Genomic DNA, 22,024 nt, shown 5'->3' with positions numbered 1-22,024 from the left:
GTCCCTTCCAGCGCAGCAACAATGGGGCACCAGTAGGGCATCTGTCTACTCTTCTCTTTCTTGCTCTTGGTCCTTCCTTCCTGCCGTAGTTCAAGCAACCACCTTTGCATAAACCTGCATTCTTTGGCCAACTGGAGATTGCTGAGGGGTTGCAGCCCAGGCCCCTCCACTCCTCGGGCTTTGTAAGGGTTCCAGGACAATAGGCTGAGCCCCTGTGGAAAACCATGGCCCTTCCTAAGGAAAGCACAGTGCACTTGTGTGCAGAGATGAGTGTGTGCGCACATGTGTGTGAGAGAGAATGTATATGTAGGTGTGTTAGTGTGTGTGTATGTGCCTCTGTTATGTTTGCATATTTGTGCTTATGTGAGTATATGTGTAGGAGTGTGTATGTATGTATGCATGCAAATGTGTGTGTATATGTGCATATGTGTGTTTAGACCTATGTGTGTATACATGTGAGTGTGTGTGTATATGTGTGTACGCACGTGTGTGTATGTGTGCTTCTGTGAATATGTGTGTGAGTGTACATGTATGTATATGTGAGTGTAGAAGCACGTATGTGTGTGTGTGGTTATGGGTGCATATTCTATGGCTTCTTAGGAAGAAGAATTCTTATTCCATCTCAGCGCTCCTGGGAGAGTGCTCAGAAGAATTCAGATAGGATGTTTACAAATTGAACATGGCCGTAGGTGATGATGGTCTCTTCCTCAGAGTCGGCCTGTTCAGCGCTGTGGGAGGCACAGGGTGGCAGGATGAACTTGTTCTCCAATGCCCCTTTCCTATCATAGGACTGGGCAGACTGAGCAGCCGGATTCAACACGTCCTAGCAGCGAAGCGACGGGACGTCCTCCCGGCAGATCTAATCTGCGTGTTTGCCTGGGTTTTATTTTGTTGACCCGGACCATTTCTCTGCTCCTGGAAGGCTGGCTCAGTGCCACAGCAGGAGAGGGTATAAGGGCAGCCCTCTGACAAGGCTTTCCCTCCACCTCTGTAGATCACCCACAGGGGTAGGAGGGCCAAGTATTGACTCGCAGACTGCCGACCGAGGAAGCGGCTGCTTCCTGAGAACGAGGCCCAGGACCACAGCCTCACACACTGTTTCACAAGCCCAAGTCTGAGCACACAGTGGGATGTCCACTCAAAGCAGGTGGGCCATGGTGTGATTTCCACACGGTTAGGAGCCTGCCTTCCTCACATACCATTTGCTCTGTGAAATCCCACAGAATCATCCCTTTGGGTTATATGTAAAGAAATAGCCCCACTCGGCATACTCTAATTGAGCAAAAAGGCTGCCCGTGATTAGCCACCAACATCCAGCTCTTTGTTCGCTCATGAGGTCGCTCTGGTGTTTGATTCTGCCAGCACTAATTTCCAAATTTTCTATTCAGGATACAAAACCATTGCTTTATGTCATAAAGTTCTTGAATAAAACACAGTCTATCCATCTTTCTGAAAATACTTGTGCTGACTGAGTTCCTGCTCAAATATGTTCCTCCACATCTGTCTTCACAGTGAAAACCTTAGCTTTAGACACCCTTGAGCATCCATTGCTTACTCTTCTGCCAAGCAAAAGCAAGCAAATGCTTGTGTCTGTATGACAAACTGAGTGTGTGTGTGTGTGTGTGTGTGTGTGTGTGTTGAACAGTGTGTGATGCATACAGTGCTGTGTTTATGTGTGTGTGATGGACTTGGCGCTACTTCCCCAGACCAGGAGAACAAATGCGTGTGTTCTTAGCAGAGCGAGAGGAACAAATGGAAGCAGGCTTCATTGGCGAGGGCCCGGAAATTGTTGTAGGATGTGTGGGGCTCTGTTGGGTGGTGCTGAGAGACCGGTATGTCTATGAGGCTAACGGCAAAGGGCATAAGACACGAGAGTTCCTGCCCTGCGTGAACCTCATGGTGATTTCTGCTTTTCCTAAGAAAAGAAATTTGTCCTTGCAGTGGCAAAGCAGGCCTTGGGGCCCTAGAGTGTCCAGTGTTTGTCCGTGGCTAAACACTTTTGATCAAAAAGTTCACAAGCAAGAACCACACAACTCTACTGAAAATCAAAAAAGCAAAGGAGTCTCCTAATGTTTTAAGTACCCTGGGCACGACTTGTCTGGTCTCATTTCCCTCACAGATCAGGCGGGAGGGTGGGCTTGCTCAGCAGCAAAGCTGCCCGTGCCCACTCTTCTCCTCCCATCCTCCCTCTGCTTGGCCCAGTGTCACAGCGCTTCATGGCCTCCACCCTCTGCCCTGCCAATGTCCTTCTTACAGTCTTCTTACCTTGTTGTGTTGGATTCCCGTCCTCCCTCTGCCCCCATCAGCAAGCGGGAAGTTTCCTGGGGGATTTTGGTGTTTTGTTTTCTGCTCCGAGCAGTAATTGGTAGTAGAGGCTCAGAAGGTAATTTCTGTCTGTCTGTTTATTTTCTCCTTCCTTCCTTCCTTCCTTCCTTCCTTCCTTCCTTCCTTCCTTCCTTCCTTCCTTTTTTTTTTTCCAGACAAGGTTTCTCTGTGTAGTCTTGACTGTCCTGGACTCACTTTGTAGAGCAGGCTGGCCTCGAACTCACAGAGAGATGCACCTGCCTCTGCCTCCCTGAGTGCTGGGATTACAGGAATGCACCACCACACCCAGCTCAGCAGTTTCCGAATAAACAAAATCTAAACTGGTAACCCCTTTCAGTAGCTTTGCACCAAAGACAGAGATTTAGGGGCTGGACAGATGGACCATTGATTCAGAGTGCCTGCTGCCAATGCAGACGGCCTCAGTTCAGCTCCTAACTCACATGTCGTGTGGACAGCTCACAGCTGCCTGGACCTCCAACTCCAGGAGACTGAACACCCTCTCCTGGCCTCCACAGACACCTGCACATACCTAAACTAAAAATAAAATAAACCTTCTTATAAAATGATGCGAAGATTTAAAGCTGAGATTTGTCATAGAAGAGCTGAGATTAGCAGGGTTGTCAAGAGACAGAGTCAAAGGGAGAATTTTATACGTTCTCCCGGAGGCACCTACTCACTCGTTTTATACACTTGTTGATCCAGCTTTGAATCAGATCTTATTTTAGGCACTAGAGGCAAAGCAGTGGATAAAATAGGCAAAACCACAAAGCAAACTAGTCTCAGAGATGAAATCAAAGGAAGCGGGGAGCAGGGTAGTAAGGAAGTGGGGGTGTGGTGAGGGAGACCTCCAATTTGTGTGTTTTTTTCTATTTCAATCTGACCAACTCATGTGCACATTAAATCATTACTTTATTTAACACTTATAAACACTGCAACCCCGTGTATATCACAGCCGCCCATGGGGGCTCCACTGGCACAAAGGTGGCTTGCGCTGCCAGGTGCCCCAGATTTAAGTGAGAGCTCTGCCCCCGCCCTCTAACCACGGCCAGCCAGGGTCAGCTCAGTGTCCTCATCTGTAATGGCTGCTTCATAGGGTGCCTGGGGTGGGCAGAAACTCACTGCTGAGAGGGTGTCCAATGCACCACGGGAGTATCTGAAGCTCTAGAATGTTCCTAGCCTCTGTCTAGGGAGTAGATCTAAATAGGCTGGACTGGTGCAGGTGTCTATGCCAAGCTAGAAAAATGGGTTATAATAGTGTTAGATGCCAGGTGAGGATATTTTTAAAAATATGCTGTGTTTAAGTAGTATATGATTTATACATAAGTTCTGTGACTTTACTAAGCAGACTTTTATTATTAGGAAAGTGATGTGAGTGTTGAGAATGGGTAGGTTAATGAAAGGAACTTCCAAAGTTAGTATTGCAGCATTTCATGTCACCCTTTGACGTCTTTCTATATTGCACATGTGAGCATGCATGCGGTTTGGTTATGCCAGCGACACAGTGACAGACAGAGCTTCTGCCTGTTAAAGAACATTGATATCTTTAGAACATTAGTGTTTTTTCTTTTTAAATAAAACTGTTAAGGAACATTGGGGCCCTGAGTCATGTGACTTTGTATTTGAAGATGGTGCCTTGCAAAGCACTGCCATTTTTCTTGGACAGATAATCTTCTCTCTCTAAGATGCAGACACATTGTTAGATATTTGGACTCATCCCCCTTTTCATAGTATCAATAACATACATATCTCAGAAATGAGATTATGTATTAATGTCTGTAAGATCACCACCACACGTGACCAGGATACTCCTTGTCCTTAAACGCATTTCTAACTTCCATCATATCACCCCTTCCCAACTTGTGAAATTTCAATCAAAACTCATTCTAGTTTGAATCGGTGTGTAATTGAGTGCTTCTGTCTGTTTGGTAAGCTGCTCTTATCAGACCTTGGAAGTGCGAGCAGGTGCCTAAAGATCACTTGGAGAGATAGCTGAGGCCTCGCTGAGAAGGCAGAATAGCTGAGGCGAGCACTGAGGGAAGAGCTGGCAGGGGAGAAAGAATGTACTAGAGTTTTCTATGTGCCCAGCAAGGCAAGCAGAAGGATCACTCTAGTCAAGAGGAACAACGAAGAGAGTGTGAGGCAGAACGTGAGCTGTTCAGGGAAGGAGGGACAGATTCCGTACATAGTGAAGAGCTTCATAGTCACCTCAGGACTATGGGCTTAGCAGGCACAATGCCGGAGAAGGAGGATTTGTGAAGATCAAGTTCAGCCTGGGTGAGAGAGTGGAACCCACAGTGGGAAAGTGGGGAGGGAGCGGCTGGGGGCGGTTATAACTGCAGCCATGACTCAGAGGCCAAAGAGGTAGGAGGACTGCTCTAGGCTGAGCCTCAGGACTTCATGGAAGGCTTGTAAATGAGCACAAATCTGTTTGTTTAACATCTAAATGTGCTTAACAGCAAAATTAGGAAATATAAATTACAGCAAGAAACCCAATCCTATTCCCACAGTGTGGTGAGACTATCTTGTTTTCTTTCTCAACATTCTTTACCAGTCCTTTCTCGAAAGTACATCTCCTAACTCCTTAAACAAACAAACAAACAAACAAACAAACACACCCCCCAGTCCCCTTTTGGGAGAATTTGTTTTCTTTGTAACTCAAAGGCCCCTGACATAGCCCTGCCCAGTCAGAAGACTTCATTCTAACACAGTGTGTGAGAGAAAAGGCAACTATATACAAGGGTGTCCATTAGGACCTTGCACCTTCCCGACTGCTGGGATGAAATTAATTAAACTGTGCTAAGGAGCATGTGATGGGCTGTACAACGGAGGCTGTTGCAATGGGTCTTCCTAGCATGTGATATTTCTAATTATCTCATGAGACAGAAGTGGCTGCGACCTCTATTGAGAGATCGAGGTAGGGGAGAAGCGGAGTTAGGAACTTGGCATTGGTCACACACACATGCTAGCGTGGCAAGGATTAATTTTTTTTTTTTCTGGGGCTGGCTTTGAAGTTGCTACGGAGTCGAGGATGGCTCTGAACTTCTGATGCTCCTGCTTCCACATGCACAGCACTGTGGTTACAGTTGTGTGCCACTGCACCTGATTTACACGGTGTTAGGGACCAAGCCCAGGGCTGCTGTATGCATGCAAGTCCAACACTCTCCCTCTATATATCTATACTCTCTCTCTCTCTCTCTCTATACATATATATATATATATATATATATATATATATATATATATATATATATATCCAACCCTGTATTCCTCAAATTCTTAGCAGAGTCTTTTATTGTGCATCAAGAAATAATCCCAGTATTGAGAAATCTCTACCACTAAGGTAAACTTTACCAGAGTTTTACTTAAAATATCATGGAAACATTCTAAAATTTTTGGACTACTTTGTAAATGTATAGTATTTTTAGTTGCGTAGTTGCTAAAATATTAGTAAGGTGGTCCTGGAAATCTCACGACTGTAATCTCAAGGTTGCTGTACCTCTAACTTGGGCCATCTCATTAGTGTAAAAAGAATTCATTTATCACCGATGCCCAATCCAAGAATAAAGCTGAGACTGGTCTTGTCTCATGTTTTGTCTTCTGTGTCAAGGATGAACCTCAAAGGGCTGTCACTGAGACAGCCCTCCAGCCTAGGTCCTGCTTTAAAAATCCAAGCTACAATCTGGGGCTTATAGTGCATGCCTTCAATCCCAGAACTCTGGAGGCAGGGAGACGCCCTTGAGTTCATGGCCAGCCTAGTCTACAAGGTGAGTTCCAGGACAGCCAGAGCTACACAGTAAGACTGTGTCTCAGAAGCCAACAACAGTACAATAAAGCACCAAGCCTCAACTTTTTCTTCTGTGGCAATCTTGCCAAAGCCAACTGGTTCCAGATCTTAGCTCAGTGTCCTCACCACTGCATTACTGTCCCAATGCAGATGACTGCAGGCTGCACCCTGCTACGACTGCTGTAGCTTCACCGTAAATTTAGAAACTGGAGCACTTTACACCCTTCATTCTATTTTGGGTCCTTTTTAGCTATGCTGGGATAAGTTGCACTTTCATAAAAAATTAAGATCATTTTGTCAATTTGTATGAAAAAAAATTGAGTCTTTGATATGGTTTTGTGTTTAATCTACAGATAAATTGGTAGAAATTTTTATTTTAAGAATATTGTTTCCTTATTCATGAATATGGGATGTCTTTCCATGGATGTTTAAGTTTTTCCAATACTGTTTTTAATTTGTAATATACAAGTCTTCTCTCATTGTTAAATGTATGCTTATTATGTTCTCTCCTATACTTTTATATAAAACTTATTTTCTTGATTCTTATCTTCAGAATTATTCAGTGTTAGTAATGAAAGTATATTGATTTTTTACATATGGTCAATTTTCCTCAGCCTTATGAGTATGAGTCATTTGATCTTGTGATAATTTAGTGACTTAAGACTTTCTAAATGAAACATTCTTTACCAAAAAAAAAAAAAAATAGTTTTAACTTCTTTCTTTTCATCTTGTAGCCTTTTCTTTCTTCTTCTTTCCTTGAGATCTGGAGTGTTACCTCTACTCCTGTGTTAAGGGAGATGGTGTAAGCAGAGGTCTTTGATTCACCAAAAAGTATTTTGGATTTTTAGCTTCATGATGGGTTTAGAATACTTGCAGATATGGGCACTGTAACTGAATAAGAATTGGGTGTTTCTGACTTTATTATACTCTTTATTAATTTTTAGTCTGGAAGTTCTTTTTTATACTTAGTGTCCTAGGGTGACCAGAGCTGTGCTGTGCTATGTGCTAGTAAATACATATTTAATAAATATAAGAGCTTGGTAGGATGGTCTCCCTGGAGTTCTGTTGCAATGATAATGCTTTAAGCATATTTTAAGTTAACTATATAAAATGATTATAATTGTCCATCCCAATAAAAGATATGCAAACATGCATGCATGTACATGTGTAAACACATATGCTCATGTGGCTTAGTTAATAAGGTAGAGTATTTAAAGTTACTTAATTGTCACATTTCTAAAGTAGCTAATTCTCATTTCACACTTTAAGTACCTCTGTCTTTTGAAATGTCATCCACAAAGGCTTCTTTGCTTATTTCGCATTGATTATGTATTTACCAGTTAGTAAATGGCACAGTTCAAAGATTGCACCATTGGTTATGAACCAGGTCTCGGTAAAATAAAAAAGGTATTAAAGTAAAATTTCTGAAAATTTATTCTAAAACTTTGTAGCAGAAATATCGTTTGGCTGACTTCATATTTTTTGATGTTTCAGACCTGACTGAGCATTTGAAACTACTCCCAGGTTATTTAACAGCTGCTGTTTCTTTTTTATTTGTTAGTGTTACAAGAAGCAGAGAGCACTGAGGACATCCGGAAGTCAGAGAGATTGACCCGGAGGCGCACCAGGTCAGGACGCTGCTACCACTGTTGAACATTATTTTCTGTCAGCTGTACAGTTCTCACATCTCTTGCTACTTGCTTCTGGTGAGGACTAGGCTGGTGCTCTTTCAGACTTTCTGATCGCAGCCAGCTCTCATGTGTGTGAAGCCCAGCGTTTGGTTAGCTGATCTGTAGGTCTTGGATATGGGAAATAATTTAAGGAAACTTTTGTGAGTGGAAGGAATTTTGAAACCTAGTAAGCTGCGCAGATATTCTGATTATGATTTTTCTTTTTATTAATGTATCTTAAAAATGAAGACTTTTTGATGAGTTTCCCAGAATCCAACCCTTAAAATGCACGGAATGTTAGATTACACAATTATAATGGCAAAAGTCCTGTGTGAGGGACATCAGCCTTGTCTCCTCTGCTGTGTGCTCTGCCTCCACATCTACCAGAAGGCTTTGGATGTTCTCCAGTGTTAACCCTTTGCTGGCAGTGCCTCTTTAACTAGCTGATGCTGAACACCATGCATAAAACTAAGATTAACTAAATACTTCCTAAGGAAATAGAAAGACGTGGCTGTCAGAGTCTGCTAGCACCAAGGCACTGTGGGTACTTGACTACTGGCCAGTGTCCTCACTGAATGGAGGCTTGCTGGCATCTACCCCGAGGCTCGATGGAAGGAAGGTTGATCACCCTGTGTCCATCTTCTGTTTCTCTCAGTTGTCTGAAAAGGTGATCTCAGTCCTGGCTGCTATTGGTTAGCTACTCACAGAAGAGAGCCCCTGTCTGTGGCAGCCTGTGTGCTAAGTGGCCCTAGGGAGAGTGTCAGCAAGCCAGCCTACTTTCTTCTCTCCTTCACAGTGCCTTAACACCGGGCTTCCTAGCGTTCATCACACAGTGAGATGGATGCCTGTGTCCTCGGTCTGACCACATTTTCTCAGGGACAATGATTACATGCATATTAAGCATCTGGTTCTGTATGGGTACCTCATGGGCTTTGTTGTTTTCAAGCAGCAGCTGTAGAGATTAGACATTTTTTTTTATTGGCCAATGCCTTGAAGGAATATCACCTTTTAGTTAAAAGAAAATAGATGGATATCTTGATGTTGTCTAGATATACATAATGTTCTTGCCTTTAAACACAAAGTTCTGTGTTCAAAATGATATATCCATTGGACTTATGGATGGCTCTGACCTGGTCTTGCGGAGCTGAGAACCACATTTGGATGACACTTTCAGGAGGAGTGTTCTAGTCATAAATGTCTCCCAGTTTTCAGTTTATAAATACCACTGAGAAAAATACCAATGCCAAGTAAATATAAGGTAAAAGTGGCAAATGCTCTTGGTACCAGATACTATATAGATCAAAGCTTCTAGAATTTTCCACCCATAACTCATTTCCTTTGAGAAACTTTTGTGCAGTTTTAGGTACATAGGTATATAAAATAAGCAAACAAATCAAACATCTACTGATAATAAATTACAATGACATTTATTCTAGGTCATTTAGTACATTACAACTTTGCTATTCATTAAAGCTAAAAGCAAAATTTCACACTAGGGGAAGGGCATGCTTATTTAGTTTTCACATAAAGAATTAAATCCTGGCAGAACATTTGATACTAAAGGACATCTTCAGTGGTCTTTAGAGTTGATCAATAGTTTGGTTTTATAATGGATCATTTTGAAACTGCTACTTTATTTAAATATGTATTTAAAAAGTTTCCTTAGGGATACTCCAGAAATTGTTGGAAATGTGAAAAAAAATTAAACAATGCGTAATACAAAAATACACTAATTTGACTCTTGCTTGTAATAATGATTGCAAAATATAGAATTTTTTCCTAATGAAAACTCTGTTTGTGTAAGGGCAGAAAGCACTGCAGTCCATAGCACCTGAACGTTTTGGGTGTGAGCTGAGGTGCCGTGGGCAGCGTTACTCATCACGTGGTGTGATGGCACACACCAGACAAGTTGTGCATGTTGTACGTTCAGAACGAAAGCTGCAGTGAAGTGACACAATGCAGCATGGGTAAGCAGGGCCAGGGACCTTGGGTACTTTCTGTGTTTATCTTGTGACTGATGCTTCCAAAACCTTCCGCTGCAGCCAAGTTCTCCCATCTCTCAGTAGAAGAAGCTGAGACAGAAATGGTGAGGCTGGGCAGTTGTTTGAGATTTTTCTTGTTTGAAGCAGGATCAAGGAGGAAGGAAGCGCACCATCTTAAAAGAACAGGGAAAGCCTCAGCCAAGCTCCTTCCTCTATAGTCCTAAGCTAGCATCAGACTAACAGCACCAAGTGTCCTCCTGCTAACTTGGTGCAAGACAGTGATGCCATCTTTACAAACTATGGAAATCAAGCCTTTCTGTGCACCAAGCTTCTCCCCGGAATCATTTGAATGTAACTAAGATAGTCACCTCAGATTGCACTGATATTTGAGGAAATCAAGAGTTTTGTTTTGGGACATCATATTTTACCAAATGTTATTTCTCTGGAGACATTTTAGATAAATAGATGACTTTCAATCAATTCATTGTAAGGAAAAGCTTATTTTACAGAAATACAAGTGAAAATTTAGTATATATAAATAGTATATTATATATATATATGGCATAAGCACTAAGTAGGAAGATGAAGCAGGAAAAATTATGAAGGGACCCTATACTGCCTAGAGTAACCCTTTGTGATTAAAAAAAGGTGGGGCACAGAGACATCCTCGGTGAGAGGAGAAGCCCTCAGGCCCATAGGGAAGAGCTGCACCTTTAGTTGGAAGAGCGATGGATGTGGGGGAATGGCAGGAGTCCAGGGAGGGGCAGAGAAGGCAGAGAAGTGCAGGGCTGACTGTGGGCAGCGATGTGTCCTGGCACAGCTAGAGGGACACACCAGGACTGTGACTGTTACAGAGTTGGGGCTCCCACTTGGAATTAAAGAGGTGTCAGTGGACAGGGGCATCCTTAGTCTGTGCATATTTAAGCATCACCCAGACCAACAGGGGGTATGTGTCCCTTTAAAATGTCCTTATAAATAGTGTATAAACTGTGAGTGAAAACGGAGCCGGGCTGACACTGATGAGCCTGACGTCCTCTTGTCAGAACCCCCGACAGTGATTTTCATTTCCATGTCTTTAATGGGGAGAATTTGTTAGAGTCTGAGCTACATTAGTTGGCTCTGTATGACCACTTGTTTTAGAAAAGAGACTTTAACTATGATAAATAATGTTTAAAACTATGAGCATCTGATTAACTGCTTTGCACATCTGAATTTGCATTTGTTTACCATTTGTACTCTTGGCTAACACTGTATAGCATTGTGGGAATCTAGAACAACAGCAACAGCAACAACACAACCCTTTGAATAGTATATTTTATTTGCAAATGGAGGGTCGTTTGAATATTAACATTATGGTTTCATTATAATAATTGCCACATGATCTATAAGACTGTTTATGAAGAGGAAAAAATGGGATAGGTTATTTTTTAAGTAAGCAGATGATTTAGCAGGAGTTAGAGACCATGGATCATCAGAATTACCTGGAGGTTTAACCAGCTGGAGGAGCAGAGGTTCTTAATCTGCATTTGCCACCAAATGATCAAACACACCAAACATGCAAGGCTGTAAAACAAAAATCTCTATATTTTCTTTTACATTTGTTAAGCTATTATGTCCATAGGTGAGAAATAAACATGGCTTGAACAAGGCATTGCTTTTCTTAGTCACCACTGTTTATATTGGAAATGAGGAGCGAAGGCTATTATTTCAGATAAATAACCGAGGAAAATATCCACGCATGTTTTCAGAAAAATTGTTAGGTTAGAGACAATGTTGTCGAGACTTAGAAAGCAGAATAATTTCTACCATTATCTCTCCTCTCATGTGATGAATCACATGACAAGGGAAAGGTAATTGGGAGAGAGATGAGCTTTCTCAGCTATCAGTTTTCAGCTATCACATAATTCTATCAGGGATTTTCCAAAACTTTAAAAGCAGTATATTAAGAAATGATTACAAATTATAATTATGTAAGGCCTAGATTTCTATTATATATACAGAGAGATAAATATAAATTTCCTCACATAGTAAAATATATTTAAGAAATGATTACAGTTTATAAATAAATTATATAAGTCCTAGATTTCTATTATATAGACATAGGTATAAATATATTTTTCCTCACATACTGAACCATAAGTACACATATATGACCACTTAGTGTCATTTTTTCCTCAGAATTCTTAGTTCCTCTAAATTATCTATTTTTTCTTTTTTTAGCAGGCAGAATTAAAATCACTTTTGGCATTAGGCAGAGAATAAGGTAGGGTATACAACATTCCTTTTTGGATCATTTCTGCTGGAAACAATCTCTCAGTTGTGCTTGCTCTGTCTTGCCACAGATGTTAAAGAGGGGTTCCTGTCCCCTCTGAGTGTTAGCTGGCCAGGCCCACCTCCTCTGGTCACATGGCTGTTAGGTTCTGCCCTTGTGGTATGTTCGGTTTCTCTCCTTTCGATAAAAATTACCTCCACTGCTTAAATACTCAAAATTCCTCATCTCAAATAATTTTCTTTTAATTTTAGTTTTTCTTCATACAAAGTCTCTCTGAAGTTTTTTTTTAAAGGATTTACTTATTTTTATGTTATGACTATGGGTGTTTTGCCTACATATATATCTGTGTGCCATGCGCATGCAATGCCCCTGGAGGCTGGAAGAAAGCACTGGACCCCAGAGCTGGAGGTAGAGACAGTTGTGAGCTGTCACGTAGGCGCTGGGAACAGAACCTGGGTCCCCTCCAAGAGCAGCCAGTGTGTTTCAAATGCTGAGCTATGTGCCCAGTCATTCTCTGAAGCCTCACTCTTTTTTGTTTTTGTCTTTTCCAGATAGGGTTTCTCTGTGTAGCCTTGACTGTCCTGGACTCTCTTTGTAGACCAGGCTGGCCTTGAACTCACAGCGATTCGCCTGCCTCTGCTTCCCAAGTGCTGGGATTAAAGGCGTGCGCCACCACCGCCAGGCAGCCTCATTCTTTTTTCCCCCTCAAATTTATATCTCAGTATTGTTAAGGTCACCTCCAACTCACTTTTAACACACTGCATCCAAAACGTCCTCTTTGGTCACTATTTATATTTATGTTTAATGAGCGGAGAGCAGACCCCACTTTGTTCTAAGACTTGTTCTTTCACCTTTTGTTGAGGATGAGTCTGCCCTTCTATCATGACTCTCAAAGAGCCGTTAGCCACTGAATGTGTTGAACATGTTTGTCTTGGAGAGCGATTACAAATGATCTGTACACGAGATTTATGTGAGATGCATCACAAGCAATGTGAAAGAGCCACATCCTTCAACGTTTTATGGAAAAGAGAGAAGGTGCCATAGTAAAGGTGGCTTGGAATTGCATGCAATTTTGTTCCTCGTGGATGTTCGACACTGGGAGGGTTGCTGAGTCTGCAGTTAAGGTTCTGCGGTCCTGCTGTAGGTGTCAGTCACTGCGGATACAGTTTGTACACATTTGTGTTGTAGAGCATCATAAATGGGAAGGCCAGTTGCATGCAGAATTGGAGAACTTTGAATCTTTATGCTTCTTGGTTTGCTGCGATTTGAGGTCCCAGTGAAAAAGCGTGTTGTGGAGCGGGGCTATGCAGTGGGTGAATTAACACAAGGTTGACACGAGGTTGCCTGACATAGGAGGGACTATGGGATGGAAGCGAGGAGACCTGTGCAGTCATAAGGAGGAAAACAGAAAAGCCAGGGTGAGGGGAGCAGCACCCAGGGAGAGACAGCAGCCACAGCTGGAAAGGTCTTCTCCAGTAGGGCTGGTGACATTCAAAGAACTGAAGGGCAGGTTTCTCCACCGATAACTGAAGTTAAGCCATGCAACTCACAGGTAAGGGACGCAGGAAAAAAAAGTTGTCATTCTAAGTTATTTCATTTTTGGAGGAAGGGGTATGAATCGTTCTAGAGGCTTTATGTGTGAGGTACCACTGTGAACATACTAAGAAAATACCTCTTCCGAAAGATTCCGGAAGCCAGCACGGAAATAGACTATGACGTTGAAAGAGTTGAAAGTTCATGGTGACAGTCATCCCCACCGTGGAGGGAGGACAATGTGGGGAAGGGCGTCCTATGAAAGAGTGAAGTTCTGACCTTCATGTGGGAGTTAAAGATGCTCGCGGGGAATGAAGAAAGTTAGGAGAGACTCCCAAGCTTCAACTGGAGTTAGTTGTGTTTCACAAACTCTAGTGCCATCACATGCTCTGTTTTTCTTTTTTTTAATTCATTTATTTATCTTAAAATTTTGCACAGTGCCTGCCAGAGACTTGTACACGAGTAAGGAAGCACTCAAAGCCAGATTTATCAACTCACTAGAATTTAATCATTTCCAGATTATTCAAAGTTTTTGGAAGGACTGAGACTCATTTGCTCACTTATCCATTCATACGTTTACCATCCAGTCATTTGCTCAGTTCATTTGTTTGCTCCTTCCCTTATTCATGTGTTCATTCATTTGCTCATCCATCCATTCATTCACCCATTTATACACACGATCAATACTAACCTAAAGCACTCTACCCAGGTACTGATGGCTCCTTAATTGCATTGCCTGACCACAAATTTCATTGCTTCAACCGGGCACATTATTCTCACCAGTTACTGGTTAAAGATCAGCTGGGGCAGATCCTGCCCATGTCAAGGAAGCGATCCATCCATCTCAGAAGAGGTGGCTTCTTCTTGAGTGTGGCTGGGTTAATTCTACAAGAAAGTAGTAGCCAGCATTGCCCATACTTTTCCACTGATGGGAAAGACTCACTCCCCCCTAGTTTCATATATTGACCATCAAATTGTGAGCTCATGAAGGATTTAAACCATTCTCTTAGCAGTAGTTAAACACAGCGGTGCTCTAGATAGAGGTCTACCCTACCCAATCAAGATCCCATGGCACCCTAGAAGTGTCTGGGCAGAAATGCAAGTTGGAAGAGTGGAGCCCCATGAGTCCTTGGCTAGCACATGAGTGCTTTCCTGGGGTGCCCCAGGAAGAGGAACTGACACAGGTGTTCGCACAGTTCCTTGTAGCTACTCCACCGAGAGAGATGGAAGAGCTCTTAACGCTGCTGTTTTGTGGTGCTAGGAATATCTGGCAAGCAGTCAGCCTGGCTGTATATTTCTCTGGGGAAAATAAAAGCCACAGGGGAATCATCAGTGTGACCTTCTGCTGGGTAGCTGGCATACAGGCGCACCACAGGAAACCTCTCTGTTGTCACTGGTGAAGCGAGCCTGTCAGGTGCTCCTGGACGCTCTCCATTTAAGGTGCAAGTGGAGTATTGAACAGAAACACAGGGCTAATTCCCAGTGGTGAAGCTTAACACCAACCGATATGTTGATAAAAGGGACTTGGGGGCGGGGTGGGCAGAGGAAGGAGTGTCTCTGGTTTTGTGAGCATGGTTATAAGCTTCCCTGTTTACGTCTGACCCATGGTACTGAAATGCTGTCACTAGCATCATTAGCAAGCAGAGTGTTGATAGCATAGTCAAATGCACAGCAGAGTTCTGGCTCTTAGGTGTCTGGACTAACTCCCAATATTGGGAATAGGAGTCAGACTGCCATCGCTTTTCCCGGGCTAACAGACGCCCTGCCATTAGCAGTCTGAAGGCAATTTTATTAAAATACACAGCCCTGCTGAGTTGCTCTCCACAGATAAATAAGGAAGGCAGAAAAGAAGCTTTTGTTTTAAAGTAATTATTTAAACCATGCATTACAGGTAATTTTCTTTTGCTGGGAAAGCAAATGCTACCAGAACTACAATACCAATTGGGTGACACTGACTCGAATAATGTGATATTGTCATTTTTAAGAGCTAAAGCAGTGTTTGATTTCCCCTAAAGTGCAAACAGAGCAAATTGAATCCAGGTATCCCACACATGTGTCTTTCAGCTGATGCTAAGTTTTGGGATGAACAGTGTGATGATATAGAAATGTAATGCACTGGCTTCAGAGTTCTGGATGCATAGATCAGAACCCAAACATGGATCGGAACAGGAGGGCAAAGAGTACATTTTTATTTTCCCTTCACTGTCACACATTAAAAGAGACCTATTACTGGGATGCTTATATGTAAACCGCAAGGGATTAATAAAGGTGTATGTGTGTGAATGGAGCCAGACGTTTGCTAGTCTCAATTGTAAAAATCTCAGAAAACCTTTTCAAGGTTACTCAAGGTCTAAAGGACCCTAGAGAGAAGGCTTGGTTCTCCTTCAGAAGGGGGAGGTAGAACAGACACCGGAAGCAGTGGAAGAGAAGGAACAGGAAGGGAACATACCATAGAGGTCCTCTGAAGACTCTACCCAGCAAGGGGTCCAAGCAGATACGAGACTCACAGCCAAACTTTGGGGTGGATCACAGGGAGCCTTACAGAAGAGTTGGGGAATAGAAGGACCTGGAGGGGACAGGAGCTCCACAAGGAGACCAGTGGAGCCAACAAATCCGAGCGGGAGGGGAGGGGTGCTGCGTGGACAGATGCACCAAGCAAGGACCGTGCTCGGTGAGGACCTGGACCCTCTGCTCAGGTGCAGTAGGTAGGCAGCACAGTCTCCCTGTGCGGCTGATAATACAGAAAGTAGGGACTTCCTCTAACATGGACTCTGGTACCCACTCATAGATCACTTCCACCTGGCAGGGTGGCCTTGCCAGACCACAGAGGAAGAAGATGATGACAGTCCAAATGGGACTTGATAGGCTGAGGTCAGATCTTAGGGGAGGTAAGGAAGGGGGATGAGGAAGGGAGGGTAGGACCAGGATGCAATGAGGGAGGGAGCTACAATTGGGATGTAAAGTGAACAAATTGTAAAAAATGAAAATAAATCATTAAAAAAAAAGATTACTCAAGGTCCATTAAAATTACCACCTTTCCTTTGCTTCTTGGAGTGACACATTGGTGTGCTTTGGGCTCCTTACCAGAGTTCACGCTGGCCTGTGTGCAGGCCACATGAGACTTTCCTGCCTGGGAGGTCCCATTGGTGCTTGCTCTGCACTGCTGTCCAGGGGGAGTGAAGTAGTGCATTCAGGGAGTGACCTCCTCCAGTTCCAACCTAAGACCCTAAGCTCCTTTCAGCATGATGTGCCCATTTAGGCAAGCAATTTGTCTTCTCTAGGCCTTTGTGTCCTTGACTCTGGAATAGAAATAAAAGGCAAACTAGCTCCTTGTGCTGGTTAAGAGGAAGAAGTGAGCTGATGGTGGGACACCTTTGGGGTGGTTTCATGCAAGAACGTGTTCTGGAATTGGGTTTTTTTTTTTTTTATCTTAATAAGCTATTAACAAAATCTTATCAGAGAAATGTAGTGCTGGCAGTTGAGATAAACACATCGATTAATGTATGATCTCCACTTCAGAGTGAAAAAGGCTAATACAAGACAGACATTAGACAGATAACTTGTCCCTGCATGCCACTTCTTGTTTTATGGGGAGAGATCTTAGAGAAATAAATGAGGTGCAATTTAATCTTGTCCACAGGGGGAGATCACCAAGAAGTCTTGCTTGTGGTTCTAAAGAAAAAACCCTGCTCTGCATCTTATCCCGAGTGGCGTACCAGAGACAACCACTGCTTTCTCTAAGAGTGATTTTCTCAGGCCCTTGTACATTGTATTTGTTTTTTTTTTTTTTTCTTCTTAAGCATTATCCTCAGGCTTAACAAGCATCTATGGATAGCAAGAGAACCTGTATGTTAATTAATCACTCCTGTGATACTTTCTGGTGTTTCTGCTGGGATGATTTGGAGGAGAGCTGAGGTTGCAGCATGGATCCTCATGCTTTGCTGAAGGCAGCTGATACTGGAACACAGCCTTGGTGAAGGGGCATTTGCTAACTAACAAATCTTCACCCCATTCAGCCTCCTGTCCTTTTAATCCTCTTTCTACTGGAATTTATTCCCGTAGCACATTTAAAGTAATATGAAAATGGATGTGCCTTAGGTTACTTAGTGTGACAGAGATCTAAAATGGCCTCAGTGTTCCTGTGTGGAACAAGGGCTCAGACACTATAGAATCTTTACGTGGTGGAGTCCCGTGCCCCAGGGAAACAAACAAGATGGAGCAGAGGAGCAAAAATGGAGAGAAAATCACATAGGACAAATATGAAAACAAGTCAATATACACACTTGATAATTGGGGCAAATTTAAGAAAGGTAAAGAAGGCACCTACAAGTTGATTACTTGCACGGGCCAAGTCCTCAGAACAGCTGTTCAGAGAATTAGACCATGTGCGGAAGGAAGGCATTTGTCTGCATGTACTTTAATGTTTCTCATCGCTTTGCTTCTGGGAACTGTGCTGGTATTTCATAGAATTCTTTAAAAAAAAAAATCTAAAATGAACCAAAGAGTTCATTGAACACCACAAGAAACACAAAATATAACAAGCAAAGAACACCATATGCACAAGAGTTATGAGGGAGAAGAAAAGGTGGGCAGTGTCAGCAGACAGGGTTTGTACTTTTGAATCTAAAGTTGAAAGTGAAGCCAATGGGGACCACACCTGGTGCGTTTGTGCCTGGCGTGCACGAAACCGCTAGGTTCAATCTCTAGTACTGCCAATCAGTCAATCAACCAATCAATCAATCAATCAAACAATTAAGCTATATACTCTAGTTCATATGTTTGTGTTTCACAAAGTATTGGTCACCAATCCTACTCCTCAGCATAGTGAGATTTCGAACTTTGGGAAGCAACTCAGGTGTGCTGTAGAAATGTGAATGGGGCTTGTCTGTTCTCACTGTGGATGGAAGGGAGAAGTCTTGAAAGAATCCTGTTGAGGTGGGTCTTATCCCCAGAGGTTGGTAAAAGAATATCTGTCAAATTATGGATACTGATAAGGAAACAGGGGTCTATGAGTCTATACTCAGAGTCCTAGCTCTGTCTGGCAGGGAGGGCCCGGAAACAGGTGCAATTACTTCACAGCTGTGAGCACAACTGCTCTGTAGACCTTCCCACTAAGCGCTATTCTCAGCAAGAGAAACCAAGAATCCTTGTAGGCACAGATGATTTGAGGCTGGACCCGGGAGGATGCATGCTACTTGCTGTACTGTGCTACCAGAAGCTTAGGAGAGACCGCAAGGACCATCAGGCAGCTTGAAGTGGCTTCTTGACTGCACACCGTGGGGCCTACGAGCAAGGCCATGGGGACAGCCATGGGGCAGACTCGATTTTCCATAAAGGGTTGAAGTTCTTGAATAAATAAGTGAGGAAGGAAAAAACTCTGTTTTTAAACAGTAGAATTCCAGCCAATAAGTGGAGGAAGTGGACTGGAGAGATGGCACAGTGGTTAAGATCCAGGTTTGATTCCGAGCACCCATGCTGGGCAGCTTACCACTGTCTACAATCCCAATTCCAGGGGATTTGTCAGTCCCTCCTGGACTCCATGAGCACTGCAAGCATGTGATACAATATGCCAAGGCACCCAGGCACACATGCACACACACATATTTTAAAATTAAATAAATAGAAGGAGTGATAGAGATAGAAAGCAAATATTTGGTAAATGTTACAGTAATAACTCTTTCAGGCTGGATCGTCATCAAGCACGTATGAAACTGACAGGTGAAAAAATGAACAGTGTTCCGTTCACATGGTGACAAAGTTCTGTCTCTTAAAGACGTGTATTAGTGAGGAGAAAGTGGTGCTTTTGTAGTGGAGAACCTAGCAGACAGAACCCAAGTCACCATCAAAGTTAGCATTGTAGCAGCAGCATCTGCTTCTACAGTGATCCACAGAAAAAGATGACTCATGACCCTGGGATGTTTTTAGTAGTATAAAACATAAGGCTAGTGCCAAGTGTCAGTCAGGCAAATAAGTGCTGGCTGTTCAAGCACAGGGCTACCACTGAAAAAGCCAGGTGTGTGGCCTCTGCTTGTGAAACCTGCAGAGGAGGAAGAGGCTGACCTATTACTGGGACTCACTGGCATGTCAGCCTGGCCTAACTGGCAAGTTTTAGGGTAGTCAGAGACCCTGTCTCAAGCAGCCACGGTGCAAGGGGCATGGCTTGGTTGACCTCAGGCTCCAACATACACGCACACACGTGTGTCTGTACACCTCTCCTCTCTCCCTCTTTCTCCCTCCCTCCCTCTCTCCTCTCCCTTCCCTCCTCCTCCACACTCCTCATATTTTATGGAGAAATATGAGATGATCAGAGTTGAATGAAATGCTTCAAGTCACCAGGCAATGTCATAATCGTGTTCACGACAGCCAAGACTGAGGAATTGTCCCAGATGGGGAGAAATCAAGAGGTCTAAGTAAAGAGCATCAGTGGACGGCTGTTGAGACTCAGAGAAGGCCTGTAGCTCAGCTATTAGTCAAGCAGATATGTTATTTTATTCTTTTTACCAGGGTTCTGTGAGATGCGGAGAAACTGGGTAATAGCACCCAGGATCATCGCCCTCCCCAATGCTTCTTTTGTAATATTTTCTTTAGTTAGAAATTACTTCAAAATTAAAGTTGAAAAGTACAAGGTTAGCGTGGATGCCTCGAGGAAGATAGATGGAAGCCTCCTTCACCCTTTGCTGTTGTTTGGAAACGTGCTCGCTACAGATGTGAGAAGAACAGCAGCAAATTCTGAGAGAGAACGTGAAAAGCCACAGCAGAGCAGGTCCCACTGGCGGTCCTCTGGCTTGGTGTTTCTCCCCCACAACCAGCAGCCTTCAGGGGAATTGTCTGTGCTTCTTTCTATGTGGCTCGCCTATTTGTCAGGAGACCGGCAATAATGGTGGCTTCAGTTTGTTCACATTGGTGAGGGAGAGCAGCTTGTTGATTGGGGAAGCCCAGACAATAGTTTTCAGAAGCCGTCACAGGGAGACAAGATTGAGTGCCAACAAAGGGCCGGGTGTGTTGTGGAAGAAAGTAAACTCCATGTTAAAACAGTTTGCTGGAGGCAAAGCAGCATTACAGTGTTGGCCATCATGGACATGGGACGAGATCTTTACACCAGCCAAAGCTACCCAGGCAATGAGGTGCTTGGTGCACAGAGCGGCCATGTGGAATCCAGAGCAAGGGTGCCAGTGAGCTGGGGACAACCGTTATTTCAAACCTCACGATAGCCATGATGGACCATGATGGATGGATTAACAACAATGCCGAGTCACCTGGAGATCCAGGTCCAGCCACTTGTTTCGCATACGTTAATGGTAAAACGTCCTATGGTTGGAGAAGTTGTAAGATGTCTATGGAGAGACTGATGCTTTGTTATTCCTAAGGACGTTTCAATGATCCAGCATTGGCTGCCCCGGCTGCCCAAGCCACACAGCTAGAAAAACATACTGAATAAAGATGTTCTACATTTCATGTCCACGTGACCTAAAACACAGCTAGACCAGCTCATTCATGAATCTCCTTTCTGCAACAGGGGACTGCCCAACATGACATAAAAACCTATCAAGATAATTTGCATATTTTCAACTAGAAGTAAAGTAATAATTAACTGCTTCTATTAAAGTTTTGAAAGTGTCTGCAACTTTAAACTAGATACAATACTAATTTTCTTTCCACATTAGTGTTCGACGTGGAGTGAAAATATTTTTACCAGATTGAAGAGCCTGTGCCTCTTCCAAGCCATGTCCTCAGAAACATCAGGGTCCATGGCTTTTAACAGAGATTGCATGCTGTGTCCAGAGGTCCTGAGTCAGTGTGAGAGGCTGGAGCTCCAGGCACCGTCATCCAGGAAAGGGGTCATTTCCCGGAACACCCCAGATGCTTGATTGTCCTTCTTGAATATAGTTCTTCAATGGTCTGGTACCACCCAGAGATGGGAAGTCAGATTGCCAAGCCAGGCACCAAAGGAGGAGCCCATCTCCAAAACCTTGGACCAGGGATTGAGTTCTGATCTTCTGCTGAGCTGTGGATTAGCATTCTGGACAGAAACCTTTAAGTAGTATAGTTCATCTCTTGAGACTCCTGGGGATATGGGATTGGGGACAGTAGCAGAATTATCTTACCTTTGTTAAATGAAAAAAAAAAAAAACCCTGTAGGGTGTGTATGTGTGTGTGTGTGTGTGTGTGTGTGTGTGTGTGTGGTGGAGTATATGCACATGCATATATGTGTGCACTCCTCTCTGTGCACATGTGGAAGCCTGTGGCTGACTTTGCGTAGCGCCCTCTATTGCTTTCTACCTTACCTCTCTCAGGGAACCTGAAGCTCACTGTTTCAGCCAGGGAGCACCAGGCATCCTCCTGTCTGCTGCCCACCGCTGAGGCTGCAGGTTACACACCCTCACACTGCACTCTCACACGTATGATGTGGCTCTGAACTCGGATCGCCAGGCTTTCTCAGCAAACACTGAGTGGTCGC

The 22,024-nt window shown here is 43.4% G+C and overlaps 1 protein-coding gene across 8 annotated transcripts in view; it reads left to right on the top strand.

Annotated features, from left to right (window-relative positions):
- Sox5 (SRY-box transcription factor 5) overlaps nt 1-22,024 on the top strand; it is a 775,369-nt gene that overhangs the window by 174,160 nt on the left and 579,185 nt on the right. For all 8 annotated transcript variants that reach the window (XM_051155573.1, XM_051155574.1, XM_051155579.1 and 5 more), the window contains one exon: nt 7,671-7,737. Coding sequence is in view for 6 of the 8 variants with exons in the window: in XM_051155579.1 (XP_051011536.1) it covers nt 7,671-7,737 (67 nt within the window). In the remaining 2 variants the exon portion in view is untranslated. The remainder of the gene's footprint in view (nt 1-7,670; nt 7,738-22,024) is intronic.

The sequence above is a fragment of the Acomys russatus genome, chromosome 13 (assembly GCF_903995435.1).
Source record: "Acomys russatus chromosome 13, mAcoRus1.1, whole genome shotgun sequence".
Lineage (NCBI taxonomy): Eukaryota > Metazoa > Chordata > Mammalia > Rodentia > Muridae > Acomys > Acomys russatus.
Note: the sequence above shows the minus strand (reverse complement) of the source record. Positions and strands in the feature narration are given on the sequence as shown.